Genomic DNA, 24,880 nt, shown 5'->3' on the forward strand with positions numbered 1-24,880 from the left:
TGAGTCACTAACTGACATTCAAAAGCATCAAAATAAGCTCCTGGCCCTGAGGAGAGTGCATGTGCTAGCCCACTATGCTCCCGCCTACATGATTCTGTTAAAATAATTTCAAAATAAAGGATCTATCCTTTCTTTTTTTCCTCTAATCCACTATTCGATGAAATTGATAAAGCTACAAAAATACAGGTTGGCTGCTTCTACTGAATCTCTTTCTATAACTGCCTGACCTTTTATGTGATCATTCAATATGACTTTATTATTATATTTTCCCCTATATTTTATAATACATAATATATTCCATAATAGCTGCAAACTCAGTTATTATAGAATTAAGTCAGTTATCAGAATTATAATTCTTTTACATTTTATTTAAAATTTTGTGTGCAAAATATATCCTAAAATACTTAAAGCAGTTTAATAAATATTGTCCACACTACTGAAGTATAGAACCTTCTCCAAAACCTGGCAACTTTAGTCATCACAGTATCATCCCACAGCCTATAAGAGAGAAAGTGACCAATATCACATCCTCTAGAAAGTTAAAGAAGAATATCAAATGGGTGCTAGTTGAGGAGCCAGCACTCAATGCCTTACTAGGCTACTGAAACTTAACACAAATATTCTCTCTCTCTCTCTCTCTCTCTCTCTCTCTCTCACACACACACACACACACACACAGAAGTGTGGAGAGAAAAAGAAGAGCCACTTGAGGTATTTGAGGGTAGCCGTACCTACAGACCGGACAAAGCACACCTGGAAAACTGAAGCCTTGTCCAAGGGAGTTGATCTAGCTCAGGAATGAGCAAATCAAGTTTACACCTGTCTTTTTTCGGGAGAGGGGGTAGCCTGTGCAGTAGTACACCACTCAAAGACTTCTACCTAGAGACCAGAATGTGTGGGAGTTCTCTTTGCCTGCTTAGTGGAAACAGTCCAAACTGACAGGCAACCTCAACAACCCACAGTGACCCTTATAACCATCTTCTTAATGGTACCCAGTTCCAGTCAGGAAATATTTTTCTAGTACCTGGCAGATTCCTGACACTGTGTCAGGCTATGGGAAGATAGAGAAATAATGGATGGAGCCCCTGTCTTCATGGAATTCACATTATGGTTAAGAAAAACAGTAAAGAAAGGATTAGGATGGGACCTAACTTAATCTGAGATTTCCTGAAAGGCTTTACTCATGAAGTGATATTTCATGGGAGACTTGAGGAATGAAGATAAGTTGCTCAGGTCAAGAGAAAGGGAATGGCAGTTGCCGTGCTGTCCCAGCAGAGGGAACAGTGTTGTGATTTCTCCTGCGTGACTCAAGTCTGTAGATACAACTCATTTACAGGAATGAACAGCCACCAAGTCTCTTCCAAACCTGTGGTACAACTGGAAAAGAGCAGAGCATTTTTTTGATTGACTATTTCAAACACTAACCATGTATAAAAGGTCGTGGGTTAGAGGAGAAAAGGTTTCCTTGACATTTTATGAATTATCGCTTACATTTTTACCAGTATCCAAGTGGTCTTTGTGCTGTAAAGCTATTTTTTTTATTGGAACCTTTTTAAGATCGTATCACCAAATGCAGTAAGCAGAATCATGGTTCCCCAAAAGTGTCCACATCTCAGTCCCCTGGAACCTGTGAATAGGTCACCTTACATGGTGTGTATTGTGATATATAAAGATAATGTATATCTCAGTCTTGGCTCCTGGACGATCAGAAGTATGAGGTGACAACCTGGGACTTGAAACTGGTGTCTGAAATGGGAGTTGGGGGAAGAGGACAATCTTGTGGGACTGAGCCCTTTACTTAACCTGCAGGGTCTGTGCTAACTCCAGGTAATCAGTGTTATAACTGAATCATAAGATATTCAGTTTGTCTGGAGAGTTGGAGAATTGATCGATTTAAGAAAAAAACCCATACATTTGTCAAAAGTATTGAGTATAAATTGGTGTTTTCCTTTTACATGGCAAAAGGGACTTTGTAGATGTGATTATGGTTAAGTACCTTGAAATGGGGAGGTTATCTTGGATTATCCAGGTAAACCCAATCTAAAAGGGCAATCTCCAAACTGTATCAAAGGGAGATGTGCCCACATGAAAAGAGTCAGAGAGATACATCACTGGCTTTGAAGGTGGAAGAAGGGCACAAGCCAGGGAATGCAGGTAAACTCTAGGAGCTGTGCAAGGCAAGGAAACCCAATCCCCCCATAGCCTCCAGCAAAGAACACTACTTGCTGACTCCTTGATTTTAGTCCAGTGAGACCTGTGTCAGATCTCTGCAGTACAGAACTGTAAAATAATAGATCTGTGTTGTTCTCAGCTTGTACATTTGTGTTAGTTTGTTATGCCAGCAATAGAAACTAATAAACTAAGCCAACAATGCTTATGATACTTTAAAACAATACTTGAATCATAAAGCTACAGCTATTTACATTCATCTAAATGATTTTCCTTAGTAATGAGATAATCACATCAAATGAGCAGAATCTATTAAATAGCTGCAGACAGAGCTGATAGGGAGCTATTCTGGATTAAAACACTCTCATCATTTCCAAGGCAGGAAAATAAAATCACGCCATCAAGCCAGAAACTATAGGAATAGTTTTAGGTAAACCAACAGAAGTAAAAACTGTAAACCCTGTTATTTTTCGTTATATATTATGCCCTACATGACTCTTAGATAGTCAAGAATACAGGGGAAACCCTCTATACAATAAAAGAGAGGCAAGTGCCAGTCACTGAACTATGCTCTTACATACGAGTTCTGTCCAGAAGGTATCCAGCCATGCAATATGAAAAAGAGACATTTATTGAAGAAGACGCAAAATACAAGAAACATTGTACACAGAACAATGATGCCTCAGTCCCCTTCAAAGTACATACCTTCGGACCTCACACAGTTCTCCCAGTCACCATCAGCTGCCCCATCGTATTTTTCTCACCAACAGTCTACAATCTCTTCCCTTTCAAGGCGATTTTAGTTTTGGGAAAAGCCAGAAGACGCAGAGCGCCAAATCTGGGCTGTAGGGAGCTGCACAGCTTGGATGATTTGATATTTTGTCAAAAAAATGCATGAAACATGATGCACGAGCAGGCACATTGCCTTGCTGAAGCTGCCAATCGCCAGCTGCCCATAGCTGTGGCTTTCTGCATCATTCAAATAGTTTCCTCATAGGAATGTTCAAGCTTAATGCAAAATTTGATGCAGATTCATTGCTCTACTCACTCAGTCATTTTGAATGTGATGGCCACACAGTACACACACTCACTCAATGGCGTATACCACCCCCACTGACTAGTATACTGAAGTTGTCATTGTTCACACATGTACATTCCAATCCACTCTCCTTAGCTGCCAGATTACACTGATGCTGCACAAACCATTCTCATTATATTAACAATGGCTGGACTTTTTCTGGACAGACCTCGTATATTGATCTGTTGGATTTTCATACAACACTAAAATGTAGATATCATTTTGCCAAAGTTCAAGTCTTTTAACCAAATTCATATGGTAAATAAATAGCAGCACTGACTTAAAATCCAAATAAAACTCTAAAGCCATTCTTTCCATTCCACTATGCCAAGAAAATAAAATTACCGTGGGAAGAAAAATAATAAGAAAGGCACCAAAATTCCAGAATGATGACCTCTCAATTTCTATGGCATTTGTGTTGTAACCTTCTTTCTCCATTTTCCATATTCTGCCTGTAGTGTTTCATATGTCTGTTGTGTTTGCTTTACTAGATTATAAATACAGAAACTATGTCGTGGATATTTTTGTGCTCTCTCCCTTATATACATATTGACACAATATCTAGTACTGTTATTATTATTGTTGTTACTGTTATTACTATTCCTATTATTACTGTTACTATTATTATGAACAATAAGAATACCTACACTTACTGAGTGCACACTATGTACCAAGCCGTGTTCTAACCATTTCATGATTTCATGGTCCTAATTCCTTCAATCCTTCCAACAATCCTATGATGTAGGTACTATTATTATTGCTATTTATAGGTAAAGACACTTAAGGCACAGAGACGGTAGCCAACTTGCCCATTATCACCCAGGTAGCAAATGACAGAACCTGGAGAGCAACTCAACTAGTGTGTCCCATAATCACTGTTATGTTGGAAGTACACTACTTGTACCTTTAGAGGCTCAAAACACTTTTCTTATTATCCTAACAAAAGTGAGGTGGTTTAATAAAAATAACAGTGCCCGGTGCCATATTAAGTGCTTATACACAGAGTGGGACAAAAGTAGGTTTACAGTTGTTTGTATGAAAAAAATACAATTAATAAATAATATAAGAATAAACTGTGTTTAACATACAACTATAAACCTACTTTTGCCCCACTCTATGTTGTTTCATTTAAATCTCACAAAAACTCTTGTGAGATAGAAATTATAACTGTACTGGTGAGAAACTGAGTTTCAGGTGTTCAGAGAAGTTAAACAGTTTGTCTAAGGTCAGAAAATTAATGTTTATCCAATTCTACATATTGCCTTCTACACACACACACACACACACACACACACACACACGGTCTGTACTGAAAAAGTCCAGCCATTGTTAATATAACAAGAATGGTTTGCACAAGATCGATGAAACCTGGCAGCTAAGGAGAGTAGACTGGACTATGCTTGCATGAACATTAACAACCTCTCTGTACTAGTCAGTGGGGGCAGTAGAGGCCATTGAGTGAGCATGTGTACTGTGTGGCCATCGCATTCAAAATGACTAAGCAAGGAGAGCAAGCAAATCTCCATCAAATTTTGCATTAAGTTTGAACATTCCTCTGAGGAAACTATTCGGATGATTGAGAAAGCTTTCGGGGACGATGCAATGAGTGCAGTGCAAATAAAAATGTGGCACAAATGCTTCAAAGTTGGTTGAGAATCTGTTGAAAGCGATCCATGTGCTGGAAGGCTTACAATAAGCAGAACACCTGAGAATGTGGAAAATGTGTGGGCTGCAATCAACAAAGATCAGTGACTGACAGTGTGAGAATTAGAAGCTGATCTGGGGATTCCCAAAACTACTGTGTCCAAGATTTTGACGCAGGATCTTAGCATGAAACGTGTCATGACACGTGTCAAAATTTGTTCCGGCTTCTGCTACCAGAGCAGAAGGAACATTGCGCTGCAGTTGTTAATGACTTGATTCAAACTGCTACCAATGAACCAAATTTGGCACCCTGTGATTTCTGGCTTTTCCCAAATCACCTTTGAAAGGGAAGAGATTTAGACCATAGATGAGATTCAGGAAAATATGGTGGGGAAGCTGATGGCGATTCCAGCAAAGGATTTTGCAATTTTGAACAGTGGAAAAAATGCTGGGAGAACTGTGTGAGGTCCCAATGTGTCTACTTTGAAGGGGGCGAAGACATCATTGTCCTATGTACAATGTTTCTTGTATCTTCTTCAATAAATGTCTGTTTTTCATAGTACATGGCTGTATGTTTTCTGGACAGACTACATAATATTGAGGATTATGATACTATGCAGGGAGATCAACTGATACAAATTATCCTGCATCTCTAACAATGGGCACTGACAACCAAAACCCATATGAGTATGTGCTACAATTAATTATTTTAATAAGGAGTGTTCTAATGAAATTGAGAGAACATAAAATCTATTTATGACATTCTCCCTCTGTCCTCTGATTTTTTGTCTTGTTTTTGTTTTTGTATTTTATTTTTTGCTTTTCTTTTTTTTTCTTTTTCTAATTTGTCCTCTGATTTTTGATCATCATAATGAGAAAAGGTGAAACATTTTCAAATCACCTATTCTCCTTTGATACACGTCAAAGAACGGAGGGAGGATCTACACTAAACTATGAGCAATATGTGAAGAATGTGACCTCTACCTCTAGGACTCTTCTGTGAAAATTCTAAGAGGGACACCAATGTGAACACACCTCAAAAGCCAGGAACAGGAGCTCCAGAAGGGCTGACAAGGTGGGTATATGGGTGAGGGAAGGGTAGATATTGGGAAGGATGGGACTAGTATTGGATAATGAGTGCACTGATGTTTCAAGAGTCTGGATGATGAGAATATACAGCTCTGTGATACAGCTCTCTCTCTCCCAACCCCAGTCTGGCACCGAGCCAATGAGAACACAGTAACCCGGCTCTCAAAAGGCAGACAAGGAGACATGTCCATAAATTTCTTAAAAATTTTTTATTGATTTGGGAGAGAAAAACATGGATTTGTTGTTCTGCTGATTTATGCACTTATTGATTGATTCTTCTTTGTACCCTGACCACAGGATTGAACCCACAGCCTTGGTTTACTGGTAACCAACCAAGCTACCCAATTGGGATTTATGCCCATAACATTTTAAATTCCTAATACAGCCTGCCCATTGAGGGTGAAGAGGATGTTTTGAAGGACTATTTTTTTTTAACTATTGTGATATCTAAATGAACTTCCTTGTGGATTACCAAAACAAAATACAGTTTCAAAACTTGAGGATTTTGTTTGTGTTCGTTTGTTTTCTGTATGGCTTAAACTGTAAAAAATGTGCCCTGGCTGATATGGCTCAGTGGACTGGGTGCCAGCCTGTGAACCAAAAGGTCACTGTTTTGATTCTCAGTCAGGGAACATGGCTGGGTTGTCCCCAGTTGGTGGGTGAACAAGAGGTAACTGGTCAATGTATATCTCTTACATCGATATTTCTCTCCCTCCCTTCCCTTCTCTCTAAAAATAAATTTTAAAAAAATCTTTTTTAAAAAAAGAAAAAAATAAATTAAAAAATGTAACCCTCTGATGAAGATAATCAACTGGTCTGCAGTCAGAAGACTGAACTCAACAGTGAAAGCAAAGCACATAGAGAATCTGGTGTGGTTTGGGTTCCTGGCTCCAGCTGCTCTTGCTCTCTGTGGTTTGGCACTTAAACTCTCCTTGAATTCTGTAAAGTAATAAATCTTTTTAACCTATTCCAGTGGTACAAAGAATTTCTCTGCCAACAACCAAACTAATATGCCCATCAAACACCACCCAGAAACCAGAGGAAAACAGGACTCTAAGCCTGAGCAAGAAAGTTCCTGGGAAATAAGCTGGCGTAGGAAACAGGCCTAACGGAGATTTCCGGTGAGTCATGTTAGCCATTCAACACTCCACAGGCCTCAAACCAGAAAAACTCTTTCCCCTCCTTAGTCAGCTTTGGCTGCTCTAATTCAATCTGGATAATTCTCAACTACTCTCAAACTTTTCAACTGTACTGCCACTATTAGGTGAGAAGTAAGTGAACATTAAATAGTGGGTAACCTGATGCAAGCCCCACTTTTTCAACTCCCAGGTGTTACCTTTAAAATCCATGTATTTCACAAGTAATATGGGTATTTCACAGAAGTGCAAACACATAGGCCAGCGAATATCATAGAGACCCAACTTCATTAGTTATTAGGGATATGCAAACTAAGAAATACTCTTTTACACTCATGTCAAATTGTAAAAGCCTGATAATACTCAGTGTTAGAAAAGATGTTTATTTCATACTTCTCTGGTGGGAGTGTAAATTGTACAACCAATTTGGAAAAACTGTTTGGCATTATTTTATGAAGCTGAACAGTCACATACACTACAATTCAGCACTTTGTCTCCTAGATGTATGTAACATGAATGCATGTGTATAAAGGAAGCTCTTACACATGATCCATAGAAGACATGTAAAAGAATATTTCTAGAAGTCCTGTTCAGTACAGCAAAAATCTGCAAAAATCCCAGATGCCCATCAACAGAATGAATAAATAAAGTGTGGTATATTGCACAGGAATATTATATAGCGCCAAAATCAGTATTTTGTAGCATCTGGCAACAATACAAATGAATCTTAGCAATATGATATGGGGGCAGAATAAATCCCAATATATTACATACAGCAAAATATCCTTTCAATAAAGTAAAAAATGATGATAAAAACATATTTAGAAATACAGAAGTATAAAAACCATACAAAAAAAAAAAAAGAGCAAGGACTTCCAGCCAAGATGGAGGTATAAGTAGATACACTTTGCCTCCTTGCACAACCAAAAAAAGGATAACAAAAAATTTAAAAACAAAAAATAACCAGACTGCCAGAAAACTGAAGTGTATGGAAGTCCGACAACCAAGAAGCCAAAGAAGAAACATCCATCCAGACGGTCAGAGGGGTGGAGATGAGCAGCCAGGGCAGAGAGGACTCACTGCAAGGCTAGAGGACTGGGTGGGCAAGGCGGCGGCTGATGGACTGGGCAGTCCTACATTTGTGTGTGGATAAACCGGGAAGAACAACAAGGAGAGCAAGATAGACCATGCCACCCAGGGTTCTAGAAGGGGAAAATAAAGCCTTAAAACCTTTGGCTATAAAAACCTATGGGGCTTGCAGTAGTGGAAGAAACTCGCAGCCTCACAGGAGAGTTCATTGGAGAGACCCGCAGCGTCCTAGAATGTACACAAACCCAGCCACTCAGGAATCAGCACCAAAAGGGTCCAGTTTGCTTATGGGTAGCAGGGGAGGTGACTCAAAGTGGGGACGGCCAACCAAGCAGCACTGTTCCCTCTCAGACCCCTCTGCTACATACTGTGCCACACACAGCAACATGAGTTGCTCTGCCTTGGTGAATACCTAAGGCTCCGCCGCTCCCAACATAACAGGTGCACTGAGAAAAAGAAATAAGGCCCATATAGGAGGACAGATCAAAACACCAGAAAAAAATACAACTAAACAATGAAGAGATAGACGACCTATCAGATGCACAGTTCAAAACACTGGTAATCAGGATGCTAACAGAAATGGTTGAGTGTGGACGCAAAATAGAGGAAAAAGTGAAGGCTATGCAAAGTGAAATAAAGAAAAATATACAGGGAAGCGACAGTGAAGGGAAAGAAACTGGGACTCAAATCAATGATTTGGAGCAGAAGGAAGAGATAAACATTCAACCAGAACAGAATGAAGAAACAAGAATTCAAAAAAATGAGGAGAGACTTAGGAAACTCTGGGACAACTTTACATGTTCCAACATCCAGATCATAGGGTTGCCAGAAGGAGAAGAGGAAGAGAAAGAAATTGAAAACTTATCTGAAAAAAATAATGAAGAAGAACTTCGCCAACCTGGCAAAGGAAACAGACTTCTAAGAAGTCCAGGAAGCTCAGAGTGTCCCAAAGTAGTTGGACCCAAGGAAGCACATACCAAGACACATCATAATCACATTGCCCAAGATTAAAGAAACAGAGAAAATCTTAAAAGCAGCAAGATAAAAGGAGACAGTTACCTACAAAGGAGTTCCCATAAGACTATCAGCTGATTTCTCAAAAGAAACCTTACAGGCAAAAAAAGGGGCTGGAAAGACATATCCAAAGTCATGAATGCTAAGGACCTACATCCAGTAGAATGGTAGTGACCAGGGGCTAAGTGGAGAAGGGGATGCAGAATTAGTGTTTAAAAGGGACAGAGTTTCTATTTGGGATGATGAACGAGTTCTGGAAATGGAGAGTAGTGATGATTTCACAACATTGTAAATATATTTAATGTCACTAATTATACACTTTTAAGTGATTAAAATGGCCCTGGCTGGATAGTTCAGTTGGTGAGAGCATCATCCTGATACTCTGAGGTTGTGGGTCCAATCCCTAGTCAGGCAGGGCACATACAAGAATCAACCAATGAATGCATGAATAAGTGGAACAACTAGTCAGTGTTGCTCTTCCTTCCCCTCTCTCTAAAATCAATAAATAAAAATTTTTAAAAATAAATAAAATAAAATAATTAAAATGGTAAATTTTGTGTTAAATATATTTTACCATGATAAAAACCACTAAAACGATAATTGTGTTCAGGTAAAGGAGAAGAAGCAGGGAGGGGAAGAGAGGGTGTAAAGAGGGGAAGGGGAACAACAACAACAGCCAGAAGCAGTAGCAACAGCCACAGCTTGAGCTGGATCCAGGAATTGGTGGCTCTCAGACTTGTTTTAGCAGCAGACCTCTTTCTTCAACATCCTGCATAAAAGTCTAATTATAAAACAGGCAAAGCCAATTCTCACCATAAGCCCTTCGTCAAAATAGCTGAAGATGCTGATGGAGAAGCTCTAAGTACACTTGTTTTGAATAGGCTAAAAGTTGGTCTTCAAGTTGTAGTAGTTAAGCTCCAGGTTTTGGTGACAACAGAAAGAACCAGCTTAAAGACATGGCTATTGCTACTGGTGGTGCAGTGTTTGGAAAAGAAGGATTAACTCTAAATCTTGAAGATGTTCAGCCTCATAACTTAGGAAAAGTTGGAGAGATCATTGAGACCAAAGATGATGCCATGCTCTTGAAAGGAAAAGGTGACAAGGCTCAAATTGAAAAAATGTATTCAAGAAATCATCGAGCAGTTAGATATCACAACTAGTGAATATGAAAAGGAAAAACTAAATGAATGTCTAGCAAAATTCTCAGATGGAGTAGCTGTGCTGAAGGTTGGTTTGGACAAGTTGTTGAAGTGAATGAAAAGAAAGACTGAGTAGCAGATGCCCTCAATGCTACATGAGCTGCTGTGGAGGAAGGCATTGTTCTGGGAGGGGGTTGTGCCCTGCTTCGGTGCATTCCAGACTTGGACTCATTAACTCCAACTAATGAAGATAAAAAAATTGGTATAGAAATTATTTAAAAAGCACTCAGAATTCCTGCAATGACCATTGCTAAAAATGCGGGTGTTGAGGGATCATTGATAGTTGAGAAAATTATGCAGAGTTCCTCAGAAGTTGGTTATGACTCTATGCTTGGAGATTTTGTGAGTATGGTGGAAAAAGGAATCTTTGATCCAACTAAGGTTGTAAGAACAGCTTTATTGGATGTTGCTGGAGTGGCCTCTCTGTTAACAACAGCAGAAGTTGTAGTCACAGAAATTCCTAAAGAAGAGAAAGACCCTGGGATGGGCGGGATGGTTGGAATGGGAGGCGGCATGGAAGGTGGCGTGTCCTCATCATGGAATAGTGCTTTACCATTATTAATGAGAACGGTGAGAGGAAGCTCAAGGCAGTGCTCCTTACCTATAACTTCAGAGAAGTCAGTTAAAGGAAATGACTAAAGAAAAGGCTGGCTGATGTTTAAGAAAATCATTATAACCATCAGTTACTGGTTTCAGTTGACAACATACAATGGTTTACTGCTATCATTGTCTGTGCCTACAGATAATTTATTTTGTATTTTATTTTATTTTGTATTTTTTAATAAAAATACATTGTACATTCCTGGTAACTAAGTGCAAGAGCCATGTATCAATGTACTGCTTTCAACTTAAATCACTGAGGTATTTTTACTACTATTCTGTTAAAATCAGGATTTTAGTGCTTGCCATCACCTGATGAGAAGTTAAGCAGCCTTTCTGTGGAGAGTAAGAATTGTGTACAAAGTAGAGAAATATCCAATTATGTGACCTTTGTGTAATAAAAATTTGTTTAAAGTTAAATAAATAAATAAATAAATAAATAAATAAATAAATGAAAACAGGCAAAGCAACAGGTCCAGTGGGTGCCAGAAGCCAGCCCAAAAGCTCATTAGCAACTATTTCCCAACTTGCCCCCATAATGGACCCTGAGGAACCTCCAGGAAACCCAGAGAGCTCCCCCAGTTAGCAAACCACTGGCACAAGTGATGGGAGGAAGCTGAAATGCTTTAACCTGAACAAGAAGCAGTAAGATTTCTGAAAGAGTAAAATGGGTCTGGTCAATGAACTGTCTCAGCTTAGCCTATTACCAGCCTCGTGCCTTAGAGCGTATTCCTACCAGCTGTCAAAGGAACTAAGAAAACTATTTTCATAGGATTGTCTAAGGACTGATGAAATGTGACTAGGATGTGCCATTCAGGGTGAATTATCATTTGATGGCTGCTTTTGCTACCCCGTACTTTTATTTGGCATCACTCTGATTCCCAGTTAATGAGATGATTCTGAGGCATGGAGGGAAGCTGTGACAAGAGTCCAATGAGAGATCATAAAAGCCTGAATTGCAATAGTGACAGTAGGGATGGGGGGTGGTGAATTCCAAAATGTTCTAGAAGTGCTGTAGAGATGGGGAATAAGCACTGGTAGCCATTTCATCTTCCTCCAAATTAACCAGAAGAAAGGAGCAGAGGTAAGCAGGAATAACCCAAGTTGTTGAGAACTGGTCTGGGTGGTAGAGGGAACAGGACTATGGCCTGGGGCAGAGAACAGCCCAAGACCCAGTGGAGGGTAGGTTGGAAAAAAAGCTTTTCAAGTCCCCCCCTTACCTCTCCCCTATGTTCCATGGGGACAATTACTAATGGTCCCTTTAACAACTCTTTGCTGTGTTGAGAAGTTAATAAAAAGGTTCAGGTTGTCCAGCCAGGAATCCGCCCACCCCCTCCAAGCTCCTGAGGCTAATAAGCTAAACCCTAGAGAGAATGCCTCCTCTTTCTTCTTCCAGAGCAGCTGAGGATAAAGCCACTGTCATATAGCATAGCCTGGTGAAGGGGCACTGAACAATGCGATCAACAGTGGTTCTCCATCCTAGGGTTCATCCCTCCCTTCTACTTAAAGTTGCCTGGAGGGACTCAGAACTGGGCCTGGCCACTGGCTCTTCCCCAGGATATAAAGGGACGTGTATGAGAATGCTCATCACAGTGTTGTTTGTTGGAGGCTGGTGCAGCAGGATAGTAAGAGGCTAGAAAAATTTCTTGGCAAGTAGAATGGGGAAACTGAGATGGATAGCTAAATAAACTGGCCGAACAATTTACAGCCAGATACAAAGGGTCTCCTCCCTAGAGATAACGTCAAGGCTTCTGTTGTATTGCAGTTTCAGGCCCAGAAAAGCAGCAGAATCAGATGGGCTACACCAGGACCAACTACAATGACTACCCTGGCACTGACCAATCAGTGGAGACCATGACCCTGAAAGGGCACACCTATAAAACTAATGAATATTTTGCTGAAGCCCTCCCCTGAGACCTCCCCTAAGATTCCTACCTGCAAGACAGAGATGACCCCTCAAGACCAAGGACCTATCATGTATGCACATTCTCCCTCTGGGGAGCACACCTGCACCTTTCCCTTCCCTCTTTTCTCCCCCCACAGGCGTGCATCTCCTAAACTCTAAGGGTCTCCATGAGAATTGCAGCCAGGGGAGCCACAGGCAGTGGCAGCTCCTCCTGGGCTAACACCCTGAGCCTGTCTCCAAGGACCCCTTTTCTCGGACCTCCCAGGGAACAAAAGCAGCCTAGCCGAGGGTCTCCTGTTGCTACTTCCATGCTAAGCCCTTCTCTTTTTCTACTGTTCCCAGCTTTAATAAATGTAGCCTCATAATCACATGCACTTGTGTGGTGAAATCTTTCCTACACGAAGTTAAGAACCCATACACTACCAGCCATCCCTAAGCAAACCTGCTCCTGCTAGGCCCCTGTCCCGTAGCACTGGGAGCTGGAAACCACGTGGGTGTCCATCACTGGAGTACCAAAGAAGCACAGAATTGTCTGGAGCAGTTAGTTAGAAACAATAGGCTAGATCAGTGGTTCTCAACCGGGGCTGATTTTGTCCCCTAAAGAGACATTTGACAATATCTGGAAATACTTTTGATTGTCACAACTTGGAGGTGAAGGGTCAGAGGGAGTGTTATACAGGCACCTACTGGGTAAAGGCCAGGGGTACTGCTATATCCTACAATGTACAGGACAGCCCCCCATCGCAAGAATTATTCAATCCAAATTGTCAGTAAGGCTGCAATTGAGAAACACTAGACTAGATAAATAAAACAACATGACTGTGTCACATAGTGCTGAATAAAAAACTTATTTTTAAAAAAGAGATGAAATCTATTATAAAAATTCCTATTTGGAATTAGGAATTCATTCAGTCAATTATCTGATATTCACTGTGTATCTATTGCAAGGCAGATGCTGTGCTTGGCAGAGTAGACAAAGAATGATCAATACTAAACAGGATTCTAGCCCTGGCTGGTGTAGCTCAGTGGATTGAGCGCCAGCCTGCAAATTGAAAGGTCGCTGGTTTGATTCCCAGTCAGCGCACATGCCTGGGTTGCCTGCCAGGTTCCCAGTTGGGGGCCTTCAAGGCAACTGTTTGATGTATCTCTTACACGTTGATGTTTCTCTCCCCCTTTTCTCTCTCCCTTCCCCTCTCTAAAAATAAATAAATAAAATATTCTTTAAAAATTTTTTAAAAACACTAAATAGGATTCTTCATCTCCTGGAGTACAGTAGAAGAGGCAGATGTTAAATAAATAATCACACAAATAAAAGGAAGAAGGGAGGAGATATTTTGGAGACTGGTATGATCTAGAGTTTCCCAATCCTCCACTTGAACAGGCCACAAAAAGTCCCTCAATTTACATCTTTGCTTAAATAACGCTACAGAATAATAACCTTTAGCAGGGCTATACACCATTTGAGGATTGTGCTGTCCATACAGTGAGAGTTCCATAGATGTTTGCTGAACAAATAGATGAGGGCTGTACAGTTAAATACCACTGAATGACTCCTTCAAAAATTTCTGGGTCTCAACCTTTGAAACAGGAAAATGAACAGAAAGGAGGAACCAAAGGGCCAGGCCCTTTGCTAGGCAATATCAAGGAGTGTATGTGTAGATTGACCAACTACTATTATTCTTTCCTCCTCAAGCCCATGTCCCCTCATACCAAGCAACTTGCAGTTTCTCGAGTAAAAGTCTCTAGCACCTCCAAGACTGGACTGCCCTTCCTCATCTAGTCCACCTGGAAAACTTATTCATGCTTCAAAATCCTGATCACCTTCTCTGTTGAGCTCCCCAACCCTACCTCAGCCGGGGGGACTTGATCTCTGCCCTCGTGCTACCTGTATTTTGGGCTCACCTCTAAAGCACTTATCATAACTTCTTATGGTAATTTAACTATGAGCTCTCTTAAGAACAGCAACCAAAGCCTATTCACCTTTGCAGCCCAGAAACTAGCCAAGAACCTAGAACATGATAGACACTCAAGGTTTAGCAAATGAAAGAATAAATGAATAAATGAACACAAGTCCTGTACTGTTCTACAAAAAGAGCAGGATAAAATTTATGCCCTCAAAAAGCTTACCATCTATTCATTGGGAAAGAGTAAATGTATCAAATAATAATTAAAGGTTTTTGCTAGACATATAAATTTGATAGGCATCATAAGGAATATGCCTTTTTACATATGAATTAGAATAATGTATTGCAATGTAAACTGCTAGATGGTATACAATTAAATAAATCTTCAAGTATTCCTGGAAACCCATATCCTCCTCCTACATTATTTGTCATTTGAATTGATAGCAATAAATAGCAAAGGACAAAATTATAAGCAGAGTCCACTTGGAAATACATAGTGCTCGTTATTATTTAATGCCTGGTGAAAGGACAAAGCCAGGCCCATTTGCTATTGTGGCACCGTTTGCTGAGCAGGCCAATGACCTTGTTAAACATGACCGCCCTTTTACTCCTCTGAGTTTGTTCCCAGGACTGGAAACTACTGGAAGCAAGAACAGAACTAACCTCCCTACAGCCACAGACAGAAGATAACACTGGAACAAACTTCGGCCTTCCGGCCTTCCTTCCGTTAAAACATCCCAGCTGCCCAGGGGCCACACAACAGCAACACCCCCTCCTTTTTTAAATCCAATTATAATCCAATAAAAGCTCAAAGCTCCAACCCCTCAATGCTGGTGTATATCTCTCCACACCATGCACCTCTCCTTTCTTGGAGAGTGGACAAAAACTTTATTCTCTACACTTTCTTCTATTTGTGAATTCTTTCACAGCCTGGGTCACCAACCACCCTAACACCTGGCACATAGTAATTAATTACTCAGAAGCTTTTATTGAATGAGTGATCTGATGTTCTTAATCATAGAGAAAAGTTGTCTGTATGCCAGTAAGGCATGTATATCAGCAGTTGGGGTTACCTAGAATATATCCCTCTCATAATGAAAACAGAACCAGTTCTAGGCCCCAAACATTTCCCGTTTTTAGAACCCAGCTGCTAAGGGCTATTCTTACCCACTTTTGGTATAAGGAGTAGAAAAGAGTTGTTAGGTCACAAACTATCCCTCCATATCTTATCCATGTGTTAATAACGCATCTAACTCACCAATCTCTCTCTCCATGCCCCATGGTTCTCTGGCCAGGGTTGGTGAGACTCATAGAGCTAAACTCAAATTTAGAAGATGAGTTTTAATACTGAGAGTTTAAAATATTAATTATATGGAGCACTGGGTACCTGGTAAACTGCACTTTTCTGATTGGTGAGTAAGACCAGGAGAAACTACAAACGAGAATCCAAGCATCTGTCAAACCAGAAAAGTCAGAGTTCATGCTGCCTATCACTACCAGAACCAATAAGTAGAGACAAGGATAGAATCTTTATGGGCGCTTTATTCAGATGCCAGCAGTCTCAGGAGACAGTGGGTTATCTACCCTCAAAAAACATCTTAAAATCTCATCTCAAGCTGATCTTTTTATAAAGAGAAGAAAGAGTATGTAAGAAGAGTGGAAAAAAAGATTAATTGGATGAGAGCTGCAGCAATTTTCCTAGTACTGCTTTATCTGTTGATCAACATTTCTTTTTTTTCCGTCATAGACATTCCCTCCCTGGAACACAATGGCTCAGATACCATCTCCAGACCCCCTGGAGTCACAGGGTCATGCATTCCAGTTGCTGGAATAACAGCTTTCCACATGCATTAATCACTTAAAGCCTATCAACTATGATTGAAGCTAAAATCTTTAACATTTGGGCTCCCCTGTCATCTGGACTGTTGTAAGAGGTAAGACTGGCACCCTTAATGAAGTAAAGATCTCTGCCAACCAAAATAAATAAATAAATAAATAAAAAACCTCCAGCACAAGACCCTCAGAATAAATAAACATCAATAAAGGGAAAAGAGCAGGGTATGTGGCAGAATGGACAGAAAGCCTCAAAAGCCTCTGTCATCCCTCATTCATTCATTCATTCGTGTGCTAAGGATTGTGGAAAATAAGAATGAAAAAGAGAATTTTGTTGTTAAGGATTTTGCCAATCAGGAATATAAAATGCCCACACATAGCTAGCACACAAGGAAGAAAGTAAAGATCCACCAGAGAGGTACCAAAAAAGTATGTTCAGAGACAGAAATCTCATATTTAGGAAGCTATTAGATACTCCTAACTGTAAAACATTATCAGGATTTTTTAAATATTAGAACATTAAGTCCTGACTGGTGTGGCTCAGTGAATTGAGTGCCAGCCTGTGAACCGAAAGGTTGCAGATTCAATTACCGGTAAGGGCAGTTGCTCGGTTGTGAGACAGATCCCCCATTGGGGGCATGCTAGAGGCAACCGATTAACGTGTCTCTCGCACATTGATGTTTCTTTCCCTCTTTCCCTTCCTTCCCCTCTCTCTAAAAATAAATAAATAAATGAAACCTTTAAAATTAAAAAATATTAGAACATTAAGAGAAAAAAAATCAATGCTAATTCTTGTACATCTTGCTAAAATGATATCTTCCATATTGCCTGATATATGTCTCATATTGTCTGTCATACTGTCCCAACATCAGGGCTGCTGGCCTCTCCTGGGGCAACACCATATTTTCCTATTACCAAGGAATGGAGAGCGGATGATGAAATATGTAATAGCATGAGCCTGCTGTCTGCCCACTCCTGTGTAGTCAACCACTTAATCCTCACAACATCCCCAAGGTTGGTACTGTTATATTTCCATTTCACAAATAAAACAGGCAGAGAAGTTAAGTGACTTGCCCAAGGTCACCCAGCAGGTAAGCAGCACAGGCAGGATTTAAATCCAAACTCTGTGGCCTTAGCCATTACAATACACTGCCTCTCAACTGAGAATTTGTGGTTAAATTTATCAGGACTTATATAGCTGCATGACAGGTGATTTTGGTCAACTTTCCCCTTTAAACACATCCATCTATTTAACACTATGCTTATTTATACACGACAAATATACATACACCATTATTGATCTAGTTTTGAAAATGGTATGGCTTTTCAGGACATAGTTTTCACAATCTTTAAGAGAAATTCTCCTTGTTAATCTGAAAAAAATCAAATGCCTGTGTCATGAGAAGTAGCGGTGGGCAGGCCTGGTTAAAGTGCAGTTTGAACTGGGGCTTGAAAGGCACCATTCCTCATAGGTCATCTCATGGCCTTAGGCAAATTGCTTAGCCTTGTTTATTTCTCCATCTGCAAAGTGGGTGTAAATGAAGTGATAAGGATTAGTTGGTATTAACCTTTTAAATTGCTAACTAAGCACAGGACTTGACAGAGTGAATGCTCAATAGACGTTGGCTTTCATTATTTAGATCCTGGGTTATTTCTATTTCCAGAATGCAAGCCCTCCAGTAGCCTCAGAAATGCTTTCTCTGTCCCAGAATCGCTATCAATCCCTTAAGCACATTTCTATTTCCCACAGAGCACAGTGACACTAGCAGAAGGCTTCCGTGGACCACAGCCTGAAGGTGGCCATGTAGCCTCGCTCAGGCCCCAGGCCCAGGAAGGAGGTAGGCTCTAGACTATGTCCGGGTGGCACCACAAAACTTAACCCAGATTTCTCGCTTGGGTGAACTCATTTGTTAGGGGAGAATCCCGGGCCCTGTCGGACAGGCTCGGCTGCAAAAGGAACGCGGACGCTGGGGCCAAGAGGAGGAGCTCACTCACCTGCCAAACCCAAGGGTAGGCACCCCTCCTTCACAGCATCCCTGGGGACTCCCCACATCCCACGTCCCCTTTGGTTGGCCACCGGGGACCGATCTGACAGTGCCAACAGAGTGAATTCCCCCACAATCTTCTGATATACATGCCCCCGATTTCTAAGAAGGGGCCAAGGGAGGATCCCCAAGCGCTTCACAAAGCCAGGTAAAGAGCTCCATCTCTGGCGCACATGTTGAGTCGCCTGAACCAGCTCCAAAGTCCGAGCGCCGCCGCCTCTCCCTCGCTGCCGACCGAGTGCTCCGCAGCCACGTGTGAGCGGGACCCAGGGCCGCAGCTCTGTGGCGCTCCCGCCCGCTCCCGTCGCCCCTTCCACTCACCAGGTGAAGAGTTTGCCTTTTATCCTGCGCAGCAGGCTGGCAACCGGGCCCCTCGCTCCCTGCGCCTGCGGCGGTGGGGCGCCGCGTCCCGCCGGCGAGGTTACCTCCATAGGGGCGCCTGCGGTCTCCAGCGCCCGGAACCCCCCGAAGTGCTGGGGCCCGGAAGACGGGAGGCGGCGCCTGTGCGCCGGCGGGGAATCAGATCGGCTCCAGTACCCGCGCTCCCGCGCTCGCTCTGTCCTCTCTCTGGCTTCTCCAGCAGGCTCCTTCTGCGGCAAATCATTAACTGTCAAGCCCCTAGGGCCAGACAAGCATACATTTGCAGATTATAACCTGGCACCTCCGAGGGAGCGGGAGGAGAAAGGGCACTTTTTTTTTTCCGCCTTAGCTGTCGAGCCTCAGTGTTGGGTGATACCCAATCTATACTTCAGGTTTTTATGATCCCTCATTAAAAAATCAGCAAATGAGGTAATACGAGGTTATGCCCGCGTGTCCTAACTTAAGAAGGCTTCATTTAGCAGCTGCCCTGAACTTTGCTAACTGGAAAGAACCGGCTGGCCGCTCCCTTGATCTCCCAGTCTCCCTCCCTCTGACTAGTTTAGAAAACATATTTTCCATCTAAAAGAACTGAAGAAGCTTTAGTTCTGTTTCTCTTCCTCGAAAAACATGAGTAAAATCTTGAAAGGATCCTGGAAACATGTCCTTGTGGTGTGTTTCCTCCCTTACGTTGTGTTCGGTTTGCCTTTCAGTGAGCCTGGGAGGTGCCCGCCAAGGGGAGGTGCCCGCCAAGGGGACGATGCCCACCCCTGGCTCTCAGCCAGGTTGCCCCGGGGCCTGGGCCACGCCTTCCTTCCCGTGCTTCCGCGGACCGCGAGGGACTAGCAGCCGGGGTCCAAAAGTTCCCCTCAACTGACAGGGCTTCCGTGGGCCCGGGAGACTCCCTGCTTCCTGAAAAAAGATCAGGAAGACAAAAGTAAAGCTTTCGGGGTCATTTTTACCCCCAACTACCTCCTTCCTTGAGCAAAGTGGGAGGGCATGGAGATGATGAAGAAGCATTAACAAATGAAACTTAAAATGGGTTGACAGTTCTGTGAGAAGATTCTAAGAAAAAAATAAATTTTGAAAAAATGAAATGCAGCTTTAGAAACCCCAAGTTTAGCAGCTGCAGCAATCCTAAATTCTAAGTGAAATGATTTTTTTTCTAATTGTTGAAGGGACATGAGGAATAAAACTGAAAATTAAGAACATGGTCATCCATAGAGGCATGACTGAGTAGCAAGTACGGTACAACCACATCACAAAACACTATGACAATATTAAAAAGAAGGAAAATGAGCTATACCAGGCCTTGAAAGGAACTTTCCCTAGGAGTAAAAAGGTAAGATGCAGGAAAGTATATTTAATATGACCTCATTTTTGTAAAACAAACAACCCATTGAACCTTGTGTATTGTCAATGTTGAATTTTACCTGAGCATTGCCCTCCTGGAAAACAGTAATGGTTAAGAAAACTTCTGTAGTAGGCAGTTAGCCAGGCTTGAGAAGAGGAGGACTGATAGGCCAAGCACGGAAGGTCACGAGGGTAGAAAGGCCCAGGAGCCTAGCACTGGCAATTATAAGGTGGGACCTCACCTCCAGGGTGACCTTTCTTCCCTAGCATATCGCTGGTCACAAAGGGGACTGAAAAATACCCTCCTATGATTCCCACACAAGACCTTGCATGACCACTCCTGTAAACATTAAGACCTAGAGATAACACCTAGTCATGTTTCAGTTCCAGGCCCAGAAAAACAGCAAGGCCAAGTGTGGCAACAGGGTGGCTAACATCAAGGCCAATCAGTGGAGACCAAATCTATGAAGGGACACACCCGCACACCTGGAAAGCTGATACTATTCCATTGAGATCCTCCTCTGAGATCCTCCTCTGAGATCCCCGCCCCCCTCAAGACCAAGAACCCAGCCTGAGGTCCTCTTTGCCTCTCTCTGTCTCTCTTTGTCTATCTGTCTGTCTGTCTGTCTGTCTCTCTCAAGCCCAAGTCTGTTGGAAGTGGCACACTGCAAAGAAACACCATTCCCCATGTGAGTCATATGAGACCCAGAGGTGTTCTCTGTTACCTAGGACAAGGCCAGACACGTGCCTCAAATTATTAGCTGAACTACCTATTCCCCTTGACCAATAGCAACAAAATGCTCCTTAACCAAACTGGTTAAATTCCTCTTCTTCCTCCAGACCTGGGAACTTGTATCCAGTGTGGCCTGAGCCAGCAGTAAGCCTTCCTTAATGGACCCTTTCTGTAAATGTGTTTGTCTCAGGGTAAAACTTTCTCTGATCTACCATGCAATCTAGCAACTCTTTCATTCCCCTTCCCCCAGGCAGGGAAGAATCTTCAACCTCCTATTGCAATAACATCCCCCTCCCACACACACACACACACTCCCCTTGCAATAATCCTTTCAAATAAAGTTTCTCCTCACCTAAATCAGGTTTGTTTTTTATTTGACAATATGTACGTGGTTAGCGAACATGGAGAATAGTGTTGGATACATGTCAACAGAAGCAATCCTTAGAAAGTTAAGGGATACAGAAAGAAGAAGAAAACCCTACTTAAAACACTCCAGCACGTCTGATGAGTGCCTTTTATGTAAAAGTGTGTATTTTGTATAAATATATGAGATTAAAAAAATGGAGTTAGATGTGGCAAGCTGAATAATGTCACCCCGAAAATATACAGCTCCTAATCCCTAGAACCTGAGAATGTTCTTTATACAGTAGTCTCTTCTTATTCATGGTTTCACTGTCCCCAGTTTCAGTTACCCATGGTCACCAAGGGTCCAAAAATCTTAAATGGAAAATTCCAGAAATGAACAATTCATAAATTTTAAATTGTGAATCATCCATTTGTCCTCTGTATCAGTGCTGTATATACTTAGTACCTATTCCTCATTTAGTTCTGTTATCAGATGGACTCTTGCTGTATCTCAGTGCTTCTCTTCAAGTAACACTTAGGTCAGTTAATCGCCCCAAAGGGCAAGAGTAATGATGCCAGCAACTCAGATATGCCAAAAAGAAGTCATAAAGTGCTTTCTTCAGGTGAAAAAGTATGTACATATAGAGGGGAAAAAAACACGGCACATGTAGGGTTTGGTACCCTCTGCAGTTTTAGGCATCCACTGGAGGTCTTGGAACACATCTCCTTGGCTAAGGGGGACTGCTGTATATAGCCAAAGGGACTTTGCAGATGTGATTACATTACTTGCCTACAGAGGGAGATTATCTGAGTTCTGTGATTGGCCTTAATGTAACCACAAGTGTCCTTGTAAGAAGGAAGGAAGCAGAGGGAGAAGGCGGTATGATAATGGAAGAGGAGGTTAGGGTGTTGCAATTTGAAGATGGAGGAGGTACCACTAGCCAAGGAATAAAGGCAGCCACTAGAGGCTCAGAGCCTTGAAAAGGGAGTAGCCCTCCCAATTTTAGCCTTAGCTGTAGCCTAGTAAAACTGATTTCAGACATCTGATCTCCAGAATTGTAAGAGAATACATTTGTTTTGTCATTATGTTAGTGGTAATTTGTTAGAGCAGCCATAGAAAACAAAAGCATATGTATATACACTAACATGTAGAGCTCATGATATACCATCGAGTGAAAAAAAAAAGTTGCAGAATAAGTGTATAACATGGTTCCATTTTCATAAAAACCACCAATTAAGAAACTAAATATCTTTGTGTGTGTGTGTGTGTGTATCTTTGTTTCCCTGTGTTTATATGAGCAACAAGAAGGGTGTGGAAGAATGCAGAGCAGGCTTTAGGTCATGGGAGTGGTGGGAATAGTGAGGAGAATAACAGAGGAAAAATGGCCTTATACATCTTCATTTTGTGTTCTTACTATGGGCATATTCTACTTCTGCAATTTGAAAAATATTCAGTTAAGATACATTACTATGTGGTTAAATCATGTTAGTCCTAATTCAAAACATGTTAGATTCAGCATATCGTCCCCACAGGAAAAAGGAGTTAGGAAATATAGTCTACCACCATATGTGGACTCTCAAGTTATAAACAAAGTTATAAGTAGTATTTTCTAAACAGAAAATCTCCCTCAAAAAATACCAATGGGCAGTTCTTACCACTTTTACTACCACTGCCCAGGTTCAAGCCACCATCACTGCTTAACTGGACTGCTGTGATAAACTCCCTCTCTGCCCAGCAGTTAGAGTAATGCTTTTAACATACAAGTCAGATCATGGCACGCTTCTGTTCAATACTGCCCTTTAAAATACTGTTGGAATAAAACTTAAAGTCCTTCCAATGACCTGTAAGAGAATAATTGATCTGGCCCTTGTTGCCTCTGTGACCTCATCTCTTTTAACTCCCCCTTGATCACTGTAATTCAACCACACCGGCCTTCATCTCAGCTCATCAAGCAGACCAGGTACACTCCTATCTCAAGGCGCCTGTAATGTCCTTCTCCCTGCCTGGAATGCTCTTCTCTCACGTGTCCTCATGACTTGCTCCTTTGCCTCCTTCAAGTCTCTGCTCAAATGTCCCCTTGTCAATGATGTATTTTTTTCAATAAAACATTTTGATCATCCTATTTAAATGGACAAATGCTATTCCCCTAGTACCTTACCAGTACTATTAACTCCCTCCTAGTTTTTTCTCCGCAGAACATTTCACCATCTGACATACTAAATATATTCTGAATTATTTGTTTATTGATCATTGTTTATGGTATCCCCATTAGAATATAAGCTTTATAAAGGCTCATTAATCTATTCCCTGTGCCTAAAACAATGCTTTGCACATAGTAAGCAACCGATAATTTTGTGGATTTTTTTTTTAAGTAGCAATGGTAGTAATGCTCTAGCATTGCTCCAAAATGAGTTCATCCCCCTACTGAAGATTATTGATCAGTCTACATTATTTTGGTATCAGGATTAGAATAAATTGAGTGGCTCCATAGGCACCAATCCACAAATTAACTGAAATTTACTGAAAAAATAAATTATTTAGACGTTGGAGATTTCAGAAGTTGTAATAACCTTCTTCTGATACATGCCAGAACATAGCTACCACTTATTAAGCACCTACTGTGCCAAATATTTTATAAACATTTTCAGTCCTGCTCCAGTTATCTACTGAATGTATCAATTCACCCAAAATTTTAGTGGCTTCAAACAACAATCGTTTTATCATCTTTTGTGGTGTCTGTGGGTCAGCAATTTGGAAGGTCTGGGCCAGGAGATCTGGCTCAAGGTCTTTCATGCAGTTGCAGTCAGAAGGTAGCTGAAGCTTGAAGTCCAGGGATGGGGGATAGTGGGGAGGGGTGTTAGGGCTGGAGCATCTAATGGCTGACCAGCAACTTTCTCTTCATTTAGTTCTCACAACCTGGTGACTTTAGGGAAGCTGGTCTGCTTACACGGAAGCTGGTTTCCACCACCCCACCATCCCCCAGCCCAAGCAAGTGTTGTAAGAAAAAAGACAAAATGTAGCTGATGTCTTTCAGCCAAAGACCATCTTGAATATACATGTAGTTAATAAGTTGAATTTATTACTCCTTGCAGTGAGGGAGAAAAAATCCCATGGGAGAACCATAGAATGTTTAAGTAAGAAGATGTTAGAAAGAACCTATTATAAAATTTGGGCTTTGGCTGAGTTATTTGAGGGAGGGTTTGAGGAAGGAGGGATGGATTCTCTCCAGATTGAATACTATCAAATTGGATGCAACTCTGATTGGTATTTCAATTATCTTACCTATATGGAGAGCAGACTAAGATGAGGATAAAACTGCCACTGGTGAAGAAGTAGCCCTCACTCATTTTGACCAAGAGAAGGAGAGCTGGTATTTTGTGGGTGG

The 24,880-nt window shown here is 41.5% G+C and overlaps 1 protein-coding gene and 1 pseudogene across 1 annotated transcript in view; one reads left to right on the top strand and one right to left on the bottom strand.

The window, feature by feature from the left end:
• Positions 1-19,152, bottom strand: part of SLC35F2 (solute carrier family 35 member F2) — a 52,548-nt gene extending 33,396 nt beyond the window's left edge. Inside the window, exon 1 of the mRNA XM_054592575.1 lies at positions 19,028-19,152. Within this exon, the coding sequence (XP_054448550.1) occupies positions 19,028-19,137 (110 nt within the window). The 5' untranslated portion in view covers positions 19,138-19,152. The remainder of the gene's footprint in view (positions 1-19,027) is intronic.
• On the top strand, positions 2,076-18,965 carry LOC129086071 (60 kDa heat shock protein, mitochondrial-like; annotated as a pseudogene).
• Positions 19,153-24,880: the final 5,728 nt, after the last annotated feature.

This window comes from Pteronotus mesoamericanus, unplaced genomic scaffold, assembly GCF_021234165.1.
Source record: "Pteronotus mesoamericanus isolate MK-2021 breed Mesoamerican mustached bat unplaced genomic scaffold, CSHL_Meso_final scaffold_36, whole genome shotgun sequence".
Lineage (NCBI taxonomy): Eukaryota > Metazoa > Chordata > Mammalia > Chiroptera > Mormoopidae > Pteronotus > Pteronotus mesoamericanus.